At 39.6% G+C, this 17,221-nt stretch overlaps 1 protein-coding gene across 1 annotated transcript in view; it reads left to right on the top strand.

The window, feature by feature from the left end:
* The window catches only part of PAPSS1 (3'-phosphoadenosine 5'-phosphosulfate synthase 1), a 107,706-nt gene that overhangs the window by 26,309 nt on the left and 64,176 nt on the right, over positions 1-17,221 (top strand). The window contains exons 3-4 of the mRNA XM_003929475.4: positions 548-783; positions 13,613-13,751. Of these exons, the coding sequence (XP_003929524.1) occupies positions 548-783; positions 13,613-13,751 (375 nt within the window). The remainder of the gene's footprint in view (positions 1-547; positions 784-13,612; positions 13,752-17,221) is intronic.

Raw genomic sequence — 17,221 nt, 5'->3', positions numbered from 1 at the left:
ACAAGAGGGCAAAGTGAATATCTAGCCAACCATGACTGCTAATAAAATTAGTTAAGCCCTTTTGAAGTTTTTCAGTGATTTCTGATACCTTTGCTCATAGATACATTATTAAAAACAAACACTATGTTTAAACTGTAGGTGTTTTCCTAGGTAAGAGGTAAATCTTAAAGAGAAATATTGGTTAAGAACGTTACTGAGAGATTGCTATGCATAATGAATGTATTCAATCCTGTGATTAAAAGTTTTTATATTTCTTGAGGCCAGGAGTTTGAGATCAGCTGGGGCAACATTTTGAGAATTCTAACTCTACAAATGATAAAATAAAATAAGCTGGATGTGGTGGCATGTGTCTGTAGTCCCAGCTATCTGGGAGGCTGAGGCATGATTTCTTGAGTCCAGGAATTTGAAGCTGCAGTGAGTTATTGCACCACTGCACTCCAGCCTGTGTGGCAGAGTGCGACCCTGTTTCTGGAGGAAAAGAAAGTATTACTACATAGTTATCCTTCTAACTTTACACATGGAATCTGTTTGGACTGTTTATTTTTAGGCTTGTCAGGAGCAGGAAAGACTACGGTGAGCATGGCTTTGGAAGAGTACCTGGTTTGCCATGGTATTCCATGCTATACTCTCGATGGTGACAATATTCGTCAAGGTCTCAATAAAAATCTTGGCTTTAGTCCTGAAGACAGAGAAGAGAATGTTCGACGCATCGCAGAAGTTGCTAAACTGTTTGCGGATGCTGGCTTAGTGTGCATCACAAGTTTTATATCACCTTATACTCAGGTACGTGATTTTTGTGCCATTGCCTTTCTGATTACATTTGTTGAGAATATGGTATCAGGCAAAGCATATACTTGAAACATTGATATGTGCTTTGAGGCTAACTCTACTATCCGGCTACTATTTCTTTGTTCCTAAAACATAAGATTAAAATAACCTAAAACATTTCTGTGCTTTGACTTTTTAAGTAAATCCAGGTTTGATAAAACCTGGTTTTAAGAAAACCCTAAAGTGTAACACAGTCATTGAACTGAAACCAATGGCCAAATTATTTCAAGCTTGACTTTTCAATTTAATAAACCTATAGTGAATACTTGACAGATGCCAGATTCTAGAGCAAATCTGAGTTTCTTAACATGTGTCCTACCATGGCTTCTTTGCTCAGAATTTGTTGTTCTTAGCATCCATTATAGTTCCTTATTTTAGGGACTGCAGCAACAACAAACCATGTTTGTGTATTTCTCTGAAACAGTTGTGTCGTTTCTTATCTCAGGATTTTGTTTCCTCCCTGCCTGGAAGGTATTCTTCTCCCTCCTACTTTTCTTTGTGCAGTGTCAGCTGACTTCCAGTCATACATTGAGACTTAGGTTAGGTACCTTAACACATTATTTTATTTTCTTCAGTTTTTAAGTTCAGGACTACATGTGCAGGATGTGTGGGTTTGTTAAATCAGTAAACGTGTATGATGGCGGTTTGCTACACAGATCATCCTATCACCTAGGTATTAAACCCAGTATCCATTAGCTGTTCTTCCTGATGGTCTCCCTCCCTACCCGCAACAGGCACCAGTGTGTGTTGTTTCCTGTACATGTGTCCATGTGTTCTCATTATTCAGCTCCCACTGATCAGTGAGAACATAATGATGTTTGGTTTTCTCTTCCTGTTTGCTGAGGATAATGGCTTCCGACTCCATCCATGTCCCTGCAAAGGACATGATCCCATTCCTTTTTATAGCTGCATAGTATTCCGTGATATATAGATAGATAGATAGATAGATAGATACACACCACATTTTCTTTATTCAGTCTATCATTGATGGGCATTTAGGTTGATTCTATGTCTTTGCTATCGTGTATAGTGCTACAACAAACATACTCATGCATGTATCTTTATAATATAATGATTTATATTCCTTTGGGTGTATACCCAGTAATGGGATTGCTGTGTTAAATGTTATTTCTGCCTCTAGGTCTTCGACGAATTGCCACACTGTCTTCCACAATGGTTGAACTAATTTACACTCCCACCTGCAATGTAAAAGCATTCCTTTTTCTCCACAGCCTCACCAGCATCAGTTGTTTCTTGACTTTCTAAAGTAGCCATTCTGACTAGTGTGAGATGGTATCTCATTGCAGTTTTGATTTGCATTTCTTAATGTTCAGTGATGTTGAGCTATTTTTCTGTTTGTTGGCTGCATGAGAAGTGTCTGTTCATGTCCTTTGCCCACTTTTTACTGTTTTTTTTCTTATAAATTTGCTTAAGTTCCTTGTTGATCCCATTCTGCAGGCTGCTTGTTCACTGTGATGTTAGATTCTTTTTCTGTGCTCTTTAGTTTAATTAGATCCCATTTGTCAATTTTTGCTTTTGCTGCAGTTACTTTTGATTTTTTTTGTCATGAAATCCTGTGCCTGTGCCTATGTCCTAAATAGTATTGCCTAGATTTTCTTCTAGGATTTTTATAGTTTTGCATTTCATATTTAAGTCTTTAATCCATCTCAAGTTAATTTTTGCATGTAGTGTAAGGAAGGGGTCCAGTTTCAGTTTTCTGCATATGGCAAGCCAGTTCTCCTAGCATCATTTATTAAATAGGGAATCTTTTCTCACTGCTTGTGTTTGTCAGGTTTGTCAAAGATCAGATGGTTAGGTGTGCCTTTGTTATTTTAAAAAACGCAGTTCATTGACTGGTGAAACTGATAGCTGTAGTGATAATAATATTAATAATTAACGTTTATTGAACACTGAACTGTGTTCTGGTAACGACTAGAGTGCTTTTATGCGAATTAACTCAAGTAATTTTTGTCTCCTGGTGGGGTCACAGGTAGACAAAGGTGTGCATTGCCCATAGTCACACCCTCTACTTGTAGAAGAGCAAGGGTTTGCACCCAGGCAGTGCATCTCCTGGACTTAGATGCTATGCTGCCTCCAAACCCCACTGGCTCCATGACTGCTGGGACCGTGTCTTATTTGCCTTTGTAATTTTGATGCCAGGCCTGGCTCTTGGACCATATCCTATGACTAGTGTTTGTTGAACAATAGCATACTCCCTTGGGAATCCCTGATATCAATGAATAAGTGAGTTAGTATAGTGGTGAAAGGCAGGGTCTTTGAAGTTGGAAACAAAGAGGCTGAAATGTCAGCTCTGCCAGTTACTGCTGCTGGAGCCTTGGCCAGCACACTTAACCTCTCTCAGTTCAGCTAATGCCTATGGGTTGCTTTGAAGGGTTGCTTTGAAGATTAGGTAAGTCATATATTTAAATCCCCAGCACAGTGCCTGGGATGTAATAAGTATTCAGTAAATGTAATAAATCATAATGGCACAATTCTAGTACTATGTCATAAATTTTGATGGTTACTTGGACTTTTTTTGTAAACAAGATTTGACCTTTGAGAAGTATAGGTGTTAGATTGAGTCTTACTTACACAGGTTCACTTAATTGAACCATGGCAGGAGTCCTAAAACATTCTGTAAAAACCATTTCTTGAAACCCTCGGATCATTGCCAATATGTCAGTTTAAAGTGTGTAAATAATGAAGTACAGGAGCATAGCAAGAGTTATTTAGAGTTCCTGAATCCTTGGGTAGACACAGTTTTCACAAAAATGTGATAATGGTATCCTTATACCTTCTGGTGGGAATCTTTGCAGTTCTCAGAAAAGGGGAAGGTCTGTAATACTTACTATGGAGAGCTGTCAGCCGACACGTGGGTATCTAAGAGTATGTGCTGATCTGTTTTGTTGCCCACTTGTTTGCATAGTGTGGAGCAGAATCTTTGTTGACCTCATCTATAAAAGCACTGATAATGAGGTATGGACTATGTTTAGGGTATGTGAAAAAACATGAAAATATTTTGATTGAAACATGTAAGACAGGATATGTGTATTTTTCTGTCCAATCAGGATTATATTTGTTCATTCATTCAATAGATGTTTATTGGGTACTTCCATGTCAACTGCTGAACTGGGCATATTGGTTCTAAAAATAAATCTGATAGTTTCTATTTTTAAGGAGTTGGTAGTCTGGTGGGAATGCAGAAATGTGAAAAGTTACAATATCTAGAGGCAAGTGGTGAAGTAAATATGTATGAAAAGTGTTACGGAATATTCACAGAGGAGCTGCTGCTTGAAATGAGTCATGAAGGATCAATCAGAGTATACTAGTTAGACCAGAGGGAGAAAGCTGTTTTTGACAGAGGAGACAGTACAGTATTCTCAATAGAATGTGAGACAGTTTGGTTTTTTGGAGAACTGTGGGTAGGTTGGTGTGACTGCTATGAAGGATGATTCTGAGGTGATGTGTAGTTGGATCAATTTGCAGAGGTTAGGTGGTGACATCTTGACTGCTCAGAAAGGATTTTGCCCCAAAATGAGTTAACAATTTGAGATTATACAGAGAATGATGTCACTGGGTTTGCATTTGATTGAATTACTTGAGTTAATTCACATAAAAGCACTCTAGGGGGTAGTGCCAAAATGGCCAAGAAGAGGCAACATCAGAATGCAGCTCCCAGTGAATGAGACGCAGAGGTCTAGAGGACCTCACAATTCCACGTGAGGTGCCAGGTTCATTTTGGGGAAACTGGAAGGACTCTGAATTTAGCCCAGGGAGGGAGCCAAAGCAGGGCGAGAGCCACCCAGGGAGAACAAACCAAGACAGGGCAGGGCACGTCCCCACCTGGAACATGCAGCCAGCTCAGAGGGTCAGGGGACTTCACCCCCTGAGTGCTCCAATTTGGATCCTGTGCTTACCTCATCCCTCCTACAACCCACAGTCCACGAGAGCCCTGCCAGACTGAGGGGCACCATGGGTTGTTGATGTAAATCTGAGTGACGGCTCCTGCCTGGTGCCGGACCTGGGCGGAAGTTTGGACTAGCGCTAGTGGGACGGAACAACCCATCCCACAGAAAGAGGCAGAGTTGAAAGCAGGGAAACAGGCCATAAGGCCTGGCAGGCCCCACCCCCGACAAAACTCAAACTGAAGCCTGCGTGCTAGAGAAATTGGCAGCAAATACACCAGTTTGACCCCAACCAGGTAGATGGAGCTCAGAGGAGGAGAGATGCCATTGGGAAGGCGGGGCTAATTTCAACTGCAAACAAACCACAGGGGAAGACCACCCACCCAGGAACCTGAGTGAATCTGAGACAGCCCAGCAGTGCCTCTGCAGGCCAAAAAACATATAGCTCCAACTGCAACAGAAAGGACGTCCACTCAGAGATTTCTCCTGAAATCACCAACTTCAAAGATCGAAGGGAGATAAATCCACAAAGATGGGGAAAAAAGCAGCGCAAAAAGGATGAAACCTTCAGAGACCAGAACACCTCTTTCCCTCCCAGGGATCACAGCTCCTCACATCAAGGGAACAAAACAAAACAGAAAGTGAGTGTGATGAATTGACAGAAGCAAGCAGAAGGTGGATAATAAACTTCTCTGAGTTAAAAGACCATGTTCTAACCCAATGCAAGGAAACTAAGAACTTTGAACAAAGGTTATACGAAATGCTAACTAGAATAACCAGGTTAGAGAAGAACATAAATGACTTGATGGAGCTGAAAAACACAGCACGAGAACTTCATGAGGCATGCACAAGTTTCAACAGCTGAATTGATCAAGCAGAAGAAAGGATATCAGAGATAGAAGATCAAATCAATGAAATAAAATGAGAAGGAAAGATTAGAGAAAAAAATCACGAAAAGAAATAACAAAGCTTCCAAGAACTATGGGATTATGTGAAAAGACCTAATCTAGGCTTGATTGATATACCTGAATGTGATGGGGAGAATGAATCCAAGTTGGAAAACACTCTTCAGGTTATTATCCAAGAGAACTTCCTGAACCTAACAAGGCAGGCCAACATTCAAATCCAGGAAATACGGAGAACACCACAAAGATACTCCTCAAGAAGAGCAACCCCAAGGCTCATAATTGTCAGATTCATCAGGGTTGAAATGAAGGAAAAAAATCCTAAGGGCAGCCAGAGAGAAAGGTCAAGTCACCCACAAAGGAAAGACTGTCAGACTTACAGCGGATCTCTCAACAGAAACTCTATAAGCTGGAAGGGAGTGGGGGGCCAATATTCAACATCCTTAAAGAAAAGAACTTTCAACCCAGAATGTCATATCCAGCCACACTAAGCTTCATAAGTGAAGGAGAAATCCTTTACAGACAAGCAATTGCTGAGAGATTTCGTCGCTACAAGACCTGCCTTGCAAGAACTTGTGAAGGAAGTACTAAACGTAGAAAGGAACAACCAGTACAAGTCATTCCAAAAATGTACCAAATGAGAAAGAGCATTGACACAATGAAGAAACTGTGTCAACTAATGGGCAAAACAACTAGCTAGCATCAAAATGGCAGGATCAAATTCACACATAACAGTATTAATCTTAAATGTAAATGGGCCAAATGCCCCAATGAAAAGACATGGACCGGCAAATTGGATAAAAAGTTAAAATCCATTGGTGTGCTGTATCCAGGAGATCCATCTCATGTGCAAGGACACACACAGGCTCAAAATAAAGGGATGGAGCAAGATTTACCAAACGGAGATTAAAAAAAAAAAGCAGGAGTTACAATCCTAGTCTCTGATAAAATAGACTTTAAACCAACAAAGATCAAGAGATGAAGAAGGGCATTACATAATGGTAAAAGGATCAATACAATAAGAAGAGCTAATGATCCTAAATATATACACACCCAATACAGGAGCACCCAGATACATAAAGGAAGTTCTTAGTGACCTACAAAGAGACGTAGACTCCCACACAATAATAGTGGGAGAATTTAACACTCCACTGTCCATATTAGATCAATGAGACAGAAAATTAACAAGGATATTCAGGACTTGAACTCAGATCTGGACCAAGTGGAGCTAATAGACATCTAGAGAAATTTCCACCCCAGATCCACAGAATATACATTCTTCTCAGCACCACATTACACCTACTCTAAAATTGACCACATAATTGGAAGTAAATCACTCCTCAGCACATGCAAAAGAATGGAAATCATGAGAAGTAAATCACTCCTCAGCAAATGCAAAAGAACGGAAACAGTTTCTAAGACCACAGTGCAATCAAATTAGAACACAGGATTAAGAAACTCACTCAGAACTGCACAACTTCATGGAAACTGAACAACTGTCTCTTGAATGTTGACAGGATAAACAATGAAATGAAGGCAGAAATAAAGATGTTCTTGGAAACCAACCAGAATGAAGACACAATTTACCAGAATCTCTGGGACACTTTTAAAGCAGTGTCAAGCAGGAAATTTATAGCAATAAGTGCCCACATGAGAAGCAAGAAAAGATCTAAAATGGACACCGTATCATCAAAATTGAAAGAGCTAGAGGAGCAAGATCAAAAAAACTCAAAAGCTAGCAGAAGACAAGAAATAACTAAGATCAGAGCAGAAATGAAGGAGATAGAGACACAAAAAACCCTTCAAAAAAATCAATGAATCCAGGAGCTGGTTTTTTGAAAAGATCAGCAAAATAGACCACTAGCCAGATTAATAAGAAAAGAGAGAATAATCAAATAGATGCAGCAAAAAACGATAAAAGGGAGTATCACCAACAATTCCACAGAATTACAAACTACCATCAGAGATTACTACAAACAACTCTATGCACATAAACCAGTAAATCCGGAAGAAATGGATAAATTCCTGGACACTTGCACCCTCCCAAGCCTAAACCAGGAAGAAGTTGAAAACTTGAATAGACCAATAACAAGGGCTGAAGTTGAGGCAGCAATTTCTAGCCTGCCAGCCAAAAAAAGTCCAGATCCAGATGGGTTCACAGCTGAATTCTGCCACACGTACAAAAAGGAGTTGGTACCATTCCTTCTGAAACTATTCCAAACAATACAAAAAGAGGGAATCCTTCCCAAATCATTTTATGAGACCAGCATCATCTTGATACCAAAACCCAGCAGAGAATCAACAAAAAAGGAAAACTTCTGGTCAATATCCATGATGAACATAGTTGCAAAAATCTTCAATAAAATACTGGCAAACCAATTGCAGCAGCACATCTAAAAGCTTATCCATCATGATCAAGTAGGCTTCATCCCGGGGATGCAAGGCTCGTTCAACATATGCAAGTCTATATACGTAATCCACCACAGAAACAGAACCAAAGACAAAAACACATGATTATCTCAATAGATGCAGAGAAGGCCTTTGACAAAATTCAAAAGCCCTTTATGCTAAAAACTCTCAATAAACTGGGTATCGAAGGAACATATCTCAAAATAATAAAAGCTATTTATGACAAACCCACAGCCAACATCATACTGAATGGGCAAAAACTGGAAGCATTCCCTTTGAAATCTGGCACTAGACAAGGATGCCCTCTCTCACCTCTTCTATTCAATATATTATTGGAAGTTCTAGCCAAAGCAATCAGGCAAGAACAATAAATAAAGAGTATTCAGTTAGGAAAGGAGGAAGTCATATTGTCTCTTTTTGCAGATGACGTGATTGTGTATTTAGAAGACCTCATCATCTCAGCCTAAAATCTCCTGAAACTGATAAAACTTCAGCAAAGTCTCAGGATACAAAATCAATGTGCAGAAATCACAAGCATTCCTATACACCAATAACAGACTTAAAGAGAGCCACATCAAGAACAAACTGCCATTCACAATTGCTGCAAAGAGAATAAAGTACCTAGGAATACAACTAACAAAGGATGTAAAGGACCTCCTCAAGGAGAACTACAAACCACTACAAAAGGAAATAAGAGAGGACACAAAGAGATGGAAAAGCATTCCACGCTCATGGTAGGAAGAATCAATATCGTGAAAATGGCCATACTGCCCAAAGTAATTTATAGATTCAACACTATCCCCATCAAGCTACCTGTGACCCTCTTCACAGAACTGGAAATAACCACCTTAAACTTCATATGGAACCAAAAGAGAGTCTGCATAGCCAAGACAATCCTAAGCAAAATGACAAAGCTGGAGGCATTACGCTACCTGACGTCAAACTATACTACAAGCCTACAGTAATCAAAACAGCATGGTACTGATACCAAAACAGAGACATAGACCAATGGAACAGAACAGAGGACTTGGAGGCAACACCACACATCTACAACCATCTGATCTTTGACAAACCAGACAAAAACAAGCAATGGGGAAAGGATTCCCTGTTTAATAAATGGTGTTGGGAAAATTGGCTAGCCATGTCCAGAAAGCAGAAACTGGACCCCTCCTGACACCTTAAACTAAAATTAACTGCAGATGGATTAAAGACTTAAATATAAGACCTAACACCATAAAAATCCTAGAAGAAAACCCAGGCCAAACCATTCAGGACATAGGCAAAGGCAAGGACTTCATGACTAAAATACCAAAAGCATTGGCAACAAAACTCAAAATAGACAAATGAGATGTAATTAAACTCCAGAGCTTCATACAGCAAAAGAAATAGTCATTAGAGTGAACTGGCAACCAACAGAATGGGCAAAAATTTTTGCAATTTACCCATCAGACAAAGTGCTAATATTCAGAATCTACAAAGAACTAAAAGAGATTTACAAGAAAAAAAAAAAAAACAAACCCCTTCAAAAGTGGGCGAAGGATATGAACAGACACTTTTCAAAAGAAGACATATATGAGGCCAACAAACATATGAACAAATGTTGATCATCACTGGTCATTAGAGAAATGCAAATCAAAATCACATTGAGAGAGTATCTCACGCCGGTTAGAATGGGAATCATTAAAAAATCTGGAGACAACAGATGCTGGAGAGGATGTGGAGAAATAGGAACACTTTTACACTGTTGGTGGGAGTGTAAATTAGCTCAACCATTGTGGAAGACAGTGTGGCGATTCCTCAAGGGCTTAGAAATAGGAATTCCATTTGTCCCAGCAATCCCATGACTGGATATATATCAAAAGGATTCTAAATCGTTCTGTTATAAAGACACATGCACACACATGTTCATTGTGGCACTGTTTACAATAGCAAGACCTGGAACCATCCCAAATGCCCATCGATAATAGACTGGACAAGGATAATGTGGCACATATACACCGTGGAGTACTACACAACCATAAAAAACTACAGTACCATTAAAAAAAAAAAGTCATTTTTTTTTATAGGACATGGATGTCCCTACAAAGGACAGAAACTCATTCTCAGCAAACTGACGCAAGAAAAGAAAACCATCATTCTCAGCAAACTGACACAAGAACAGAAAATCAAACACCACATGTTCTCACTTATAGGCGAGTGATGAACAATGAGAACACAGGGACACAGGGAGGGGGAGGGGAGCATCACACACTGGGATCTGTTTGGGGGGACTAGGGGAGGGACAGCGGGGGGTAGGGAGGTTCGGGAGGAATAACATGGGGAGAAATGCCAGATTTAGGTGATGGGGATGGAGGCAGCAAACCACATTGCCATGTATGTACCTATGCAACAGTCCTGCATGTTTTGCACATGTACCCCAGAACCTAAAGTGCAATAAAATATATATATATGTAATTTTTAAAAAGCACTCTAGCAATTACCAGAACACAGTTCAGTGTTAATCAATGTTAATTTTTACTGTTATTATCACTACAGCTACTATCGGTATCACCAGTCAATGAACTGGTTTTTAAAAAATAACATATGCACATCTAACCATCTGATCTTTGACAAACCTGATACAAACAAGCAGTGGGAAAGGATTCTCTGTTTAATAAGCCAGTTGTCCTAGCACCCTTTATTAAATAGGTGCTAGGTAGCACGAGCTCCTTCATGGAAGAGGGTGTAAATTCAAGCAGCAGCAATGGGACTAGAAAATATGGGGGCATATTTGAGGGCTCTTGAGGCTTGAGTATCATCAGTAGGATCTGGTGCCTACTTGATTGCTGATTTTGCAGGGGAGCAGAATAAATCATGGTGCTTTCTGAATAAAGGTCACAGGATAGGAGGGGAGGACATGAATATTTCAATTTCGGTGGGTTATATTTAAAGTGCTAGTGAAGTGTCTAAGTGCAAATTATCACTGGATCATCGAGGAAATTGGTTCTAGAGTTAAGGAAAGTAGTGTAGGATTCAGATCTAGATTTAGGAATCATTAACTTAATTAGTTGAAGCCTATATGATTATGTACTCTTCGATTATGTACTGAAGAGTATATAGCAAGGTGAGAGCCATGGATGGAAACTCAGGGACATTTTCCTTTAAAAGGATAGTTAGAATAGTAAGATCGCAGCTTAATTGATATTCCAGATGCTAAAGTTATAAAGCTAATGAGATGATTTTAATATATTGGAATAAGATCTGTGACGGTATGTAGTGAGTATTCTGAGAACTCTGAGGAAGCAAGGGCCTTCACCAGCCTGACATGCAGGGAAGGCTTCCTGGAGGAGGTTACCATGGAGATGTGCTGTGAGGGAGCACATTGGTTTATCCAGAAGAGAGGGGTGGAGTGTTTCTGGTAGGGGTTGGGTTGTGGCATGGGGAGACCTAAGGTGGAAACAGCCTAACCAGGCAGGTATTACTAATACAGCATCAAGTGCAAGACTGAGAATGGTGGGGCCAGGTATAGGGCTGATGCCTCACATTAAGAAACTTGGATTTTGCCCCAGTGGTAGCAGGGAGTCTCTGAAGAGTTTAGTAATATGGTCAGATTTGCATCCTTTGCCACCCTGGGACAGTGTAGACTATGGCTTTGAGCCGATTCAAGTTAGAAGCCAGAAGATCTGTTAATATGTTGGTTGTTCAGACAAGAGAAGTGAGGTTGAATTAGGGAATAAGGAAAGATTGCAAACTGGGTTACCGTGATATTTACAAGTAACATCTGAAGGACTTAGTGACTGAATCAATGTATGGGAAAGGGAAGGAACCATTCTTAGGATTGTGGGTGTGTAGTATGGTCTTCCTTGCTTTGGGAAGTATACAACAGAATGCAAACTTGAGAGAAAAGGGACTAGATTCAGTGCTGGACATGTTTAGTTTTTGACAACTGTGGTGTTTCCAGGGGGACTTGGGAAGAATTTGGACATGCATATTCAATTTCAGGACAGAGGTCAGAGTTCAAGCTGAAGTGTTAAGGTATGTGTTGTAGTTTATACTGTGAATGCACTTGAGAGAAATGCTCAAGAACTATGTAAGGTGAGCAGTGGGCTGGGCGGGAGTGGGGACAACTCCGGTGTTAAGGGATGGGCGAAGTAGGAGGAGCCCAGGTGGAGTCTGCTTTGGAAAGATCAGGGAATATCATTATAGGCATCCATAGGTGTAGCAGTGGGAAATGCAGCAAAGAGGTCTGGTATTTTAAATACTGAAAAGTACCTATGGTTAAGGGCAAGTTTTTATATGATTTGTTAGTTTATTATGCTAAAAATTTTTTTTAGAGATGAGATCTCATTCTGTCACTCAGACTGGAGTGTAGTTACTATTCACAGGCACAATTGTAGTGTTACAGCCTGGAACCCCTGGGCTCAAGTGATCTTCCCGCCTCAGCCTTCCCAAGTAGCTGGGACTATAAGTGTATACTACTACCCTTAGCAGTTCATTTATTTTAAATGGATGGAGGGACTTGTACTTGTTTGTTGCTGGGGAGCAGGGAAACCAGCAAAGGGAAAATACTGAAGATTTCAGGTGGAGTAGAGAGAATGGGTTGAACAAGGTCCCGTAGGAGGCTGTGAAAAGGGAGGGGATTCTTGATACGTGAAGGTAGGAGTGGCAGGGAGAAAAGGATCTTTAATATGTAGATAAATTTGTGTGACAGAAAAGAGATTTTATATGACAGAGAGGAGATTGAGAGCTTATGCTTGGGGATTTGTTTTCTTTTTGAAACATGAAGTGTGATCATCTGGTCAGAGTGGAAGTAGGTGAGGATTGTCAGAGGGACCATAAGGAAGGTGGCAAATGCTAAAATGAGCTGTCTGAAAAGAGGATGGTAGAAATTGTAGGGACCATCTTTGAAAATGTTGGCACTTCAGTTAATGGAGTAGAAATGTAGAGCAGAGGGAGAATCAGGTGTTGAAGACCAGAAAGAAGCAAAGATTGATTTATAAAAGAAATAGTGTTTCAGAGAACAGAATGGAGAGGATTTAGAGGGAGCTACAAGCGTAGTTACTAGAGAGTTGGGAGTTAGGAGCAGAGAAGTTAAGTTTTGGGAGTGCTAGAGAGGAGAAGTGACTGCAGGGGGCTTGGATTTGGCAAAGAAATAAACTACCCTCAGGATTCTGAATGGATCTTTTTTGTGAAATTGCTTTCATGCTAGCTCAGGCTGGGTTTGAATGTGATATTAGAGAGAAACCTGATGACACCTGGTGTTCAAGCTGTGATTTGGCTCAGTATCCATGTAGGATTTAGGTGAAAGATTTTGTGGTACATTCACTGTTTTCCTTCTGTAACTCCCCAATATCCTGGGTTAGTAGAACAGGATTCCTTTTAAAATTGACACGAGTAATAGAGGTTAACCTAATTTCTTGGATTTTTTTTTTTTAGTTTATGTTTAAAAACATAAATTTTGTCTATTTCCCACTAAATTGGGTGAAAAGCACTTTTTACTCATCTTTAATATTAATACAGTACCTTTGTGAGCTGTGTGATCACTTTTTATTGTTTCTATGCATATCTTTTTTTTTTTTTTTAAAGGATCGCAACAATGCAAGGCAAATTCATGAGGGTGCAAGTTTACCGTTTTTTGAAGTATTTGTTGATGCTCCTCTGCATGTTTGTGAACAGAGGGATGTCAAAGGACTGTACAAAAAAGCCCGGGCAGGAGAAATTAAAGGTCAGTACTATTTTCTTCCCAGTTTCACTTTGCTTAGATATTTTATCTTCTCATATCTAGGACTGATATTTTCTAAGACGTTGGAAGTGTTTGAGTGACTTGGAGCTCCTTGAGGAGAGAATGTGGGTCTTATTACACTATTCTATCTCTTGGGCATAGCAGCAGTGCCTGGTGCTGGGTCTTGTTGATCCTGTTGGAATCTTGTTCACTAGCGAGAGTTGGGCTTGGGGGTTGATGAAAACCTACTTGATAAAATTAGGTGCTTAGCATGAAGTTGGACATCAGTTGCCTGCTGACACCAGTTCTGCGTTCTTTGTTCCAGAGGAAATGGAGGAAATCCTGTAGCTATTGGAAAAAAATGTCTGAATTATAAGCATTTTGATGACAAGAATAATACATTGTACTTTATTAGAATCCTTGGAATACTCCCTTATTCATTTCATATACTGTTGTTGAATTTGATTGAATTAGCATATCACTGATTCTATTGAAATATATACAGTTGACCCTCTTAAGTCTGTGGATTCCACATGTGTGGTTTCAACCAACTGAATTGCAAATATTCCAGAAGAAACAATATAAAATAATACAATAAATAAATAGTGTAAATAACAAATACAGTATAACATCTATTTGTATAGTATTTACATTGTATTAGGTGTTGTAAGTAATGTAGAGATGATTTAAAGTATATAGGAGAATGAACATAGGTTATATGCAAATAGTACATCGTTTTTTGTAAGGGACTTGGGTAACCTCACATTATGGTATTCACCGGGAGTACTGGAACAAAGCCCCATGGTTACCAAGGACAGCTCTACACCTTGCTTTTTAGATTTTTTGTTTTGCTTCCCAGAGTTTCAACTGTGATGGACATTTAGACATTGAGGGAGAAATTTAGAACCCACCTCTGCTGTAGCCTTTGATGTCAATCATAGTATTTATCTTGTAGATATCCTTTGACTTGCCCTGTAGTATTGTTAATAAAAACGGAGGACTTAATAGCTTAAAACAACAACAACAAAATAAAAACTAAAGATAGCATTGTTTAGGGATCAGTGAGCATGCAGGTAACTTTTAAGTTTGCCTTCCCAGTGGGGAATGTGATAGCCTGAGACTGTCACAAGAACTCCCATGAGCTCTCTGAATTATAGATTTTGGCATGCATTTTCTGGCCCTGAAAAGAAAAAGGTAGAGTGGGAAGGAAAATGGTAGTTATTCTGGGTTCTTCTGTATTTGGACCTGGGTATCGTTTGGCAGTTGGGTCAAGTTCCATCTGCTGTGGTAACAGTTCATGGGGAAGGCTGATCTCTGGAGTGCCACTATGGAGAATCAGCTCCTTATTGGGGACTGCTGCCTGTCATCTGTCTACCCCATTAAGCTGTTACTTTTTTGACTCGGAGCAGGATGCTTGACCAGAATAATTTATGACAGTTGGAGGAAAACCTGTTTAGCCCTTCATCTCCCATATTACTCTCTCAATGGCCAGTTTTCACATCAGTCTTAGTGTAGAGATTAGGTACAGAAAAGCAAAATGGTGTGTCTAGGAGCCTAAAGCGTAAACCTTTTACTTATTTTAATTGTAGTTAGTTTTGTTGTTTTTGCAAGAATGGATTTGTAAAGGAGGTAGGTTTGTCATCCTGGCTGGAGTCATCTACTTTTGAGCAGGGACGTCATAGTGAATATTTTTCTGTGTTTAGAATTTAGCACAGTACATTGCCCAAAGCATATACCTGTCACACACACAGTTAATGTTTGTTGGATGGATGAGAAAGTAGAGTGGGAGTGGAATGTTCAACACACGTTTACCAATGCTTTGTTGACGAAAAGAGCAGAACTCTAAAATATCTGAAAAGATTTATTCTGAGCCAAATACAAGTGACCATGGCCCGTGACACAGCGCTCAGGAGGTCCTGAGAACACATGCCCAAGGTGGTCGGAGCACAGCTTGGTTTTATACATTTTAGAGAGGCATGAGACATCAGTCAAATACATTTAAGAAATACATTGGTTTGGTCCAGAAAGGCAAGGCAACTCAAAGTCAGGTGGTGGTGGTGGGCTTCGAAGCTACAGGCGAATTTAAACATTTTCTGATTGACACTTGGTTGAGTTTGTCTAAAGATCTGGGATTGATAGAAAGGGAATGTTCAGGTTAAGATAAAGAGTGGGGAGACCAAAGTTCTTTTGAAGTCATGGAGTGGCTGCTGCCCTTAGAGATAATAGATGACAAATGTTTCCTGTTCAGATCTTAATCTCTTTAGGATTGGGAGAATCCGGAAGAAAAAAATATAGTTACATTAATAGAGATTCTTTACAGATGCAGATTATCCCCCACAAAGAACAGCTTTGTGGGGCCATTTAAAAATATGGCAAAGAAACATGTTTTGGGGAAAATATTTTGATTTTCTTCTTTGTCCTCCAGTATCATGCCAGAGTCAGATTGGAAAATAAGTCATGATATATAGGGTTAAATAGAACCTGTCTGATGAGAATTTATGGTTTGTAAGGGATGACTCCCTAGACCCCTTTGATAGGAATTTGGGCAAGATAAAAAATCAGAGTTTAGTCCTCAGCTTTCTATTTGCAAGGTATACATTTAGTGCCGGGTGTTCAAAGATGTGTAAGACCTTGTCCACAATACTCTTGAGTCTCTTACAGTTTGTACTCTATAACTGGGAGTGTGTTTGTATTGGTCTAGTTTCTTGTTTACTTTCTCAGTTGTTGTCTACATTGCGCTGAGTAGAAGTTGATAAAATGTTCCTTAGGTTAATGTGTGTGTGTTTTTGTGTGTATGTACGCATACACTGATGTATTTTAGGTGTGCCATGGTGCTGGAGTTCCTAATTGTAGAGTTGCTTATTTTTTAAAAAAGCTGTTATATGTAAGTGGTGTGTAACAAATTCCCTATCAACTCTGTTTCAAAACTGTGATGGTGAACATTCAAGGACAGACAAGATTATGTATATTCAGGGGGCCTCGGGCTTTTATAGACCTTTATGCGACATTTATTGGACAGTCAGTATATCCTTGTGTTAGCCATTCTATTATCTCAATTATTTTCATGATGACTACTTAAGATGGTTTTTATTACCTACTTAAATGTGAATGTTTTTTCTCACAATTTACATGTATTATTGTAATCACTTACAGATAAATTAATAGGAGAACTCCAGGGCTTCTAAAATGTTAAACCACCTCTTCTAACCCAGTGCTTGTCAAGTTCTGCTGCTTGTAAGCATTTCCTTGGGAACTTTTAAAAATCCAGTGCCAAGGCTGTACCCCAGACCAGTGAAATCAGAATCTCACGGGGTGGGACCTGGTGATTCCGGTATATTGCTGCATTTGAGAATCAGAGCTTAACAGTTAGTGTTCTTAACCAGAATTATTTATTTTTTTCGCAGTCATTTTCTTGTGACTCACTGCTAAATGGGAATACTACTAATGCAGAAGTTTTTTCTTGAGTTCATGAC

This window comes from Saimiri boliviensis, chromosome 3, assembly GCF_048565385.1.
Source record: "Saimiri boliviensis isolate mSaiBol1 chromosome 3, mSaiBol1.pri, whole genome shotgun sequence".
Taxonomy (NCBI): Eukaryota; Metazoa; Chordata; class Mammalia; order Primates; family Cebidae; genus Saimiri; species Saimiri boliviensis.
This window is presented reverse-complemented; position numbering and strand designations above follow the sequence as displayed.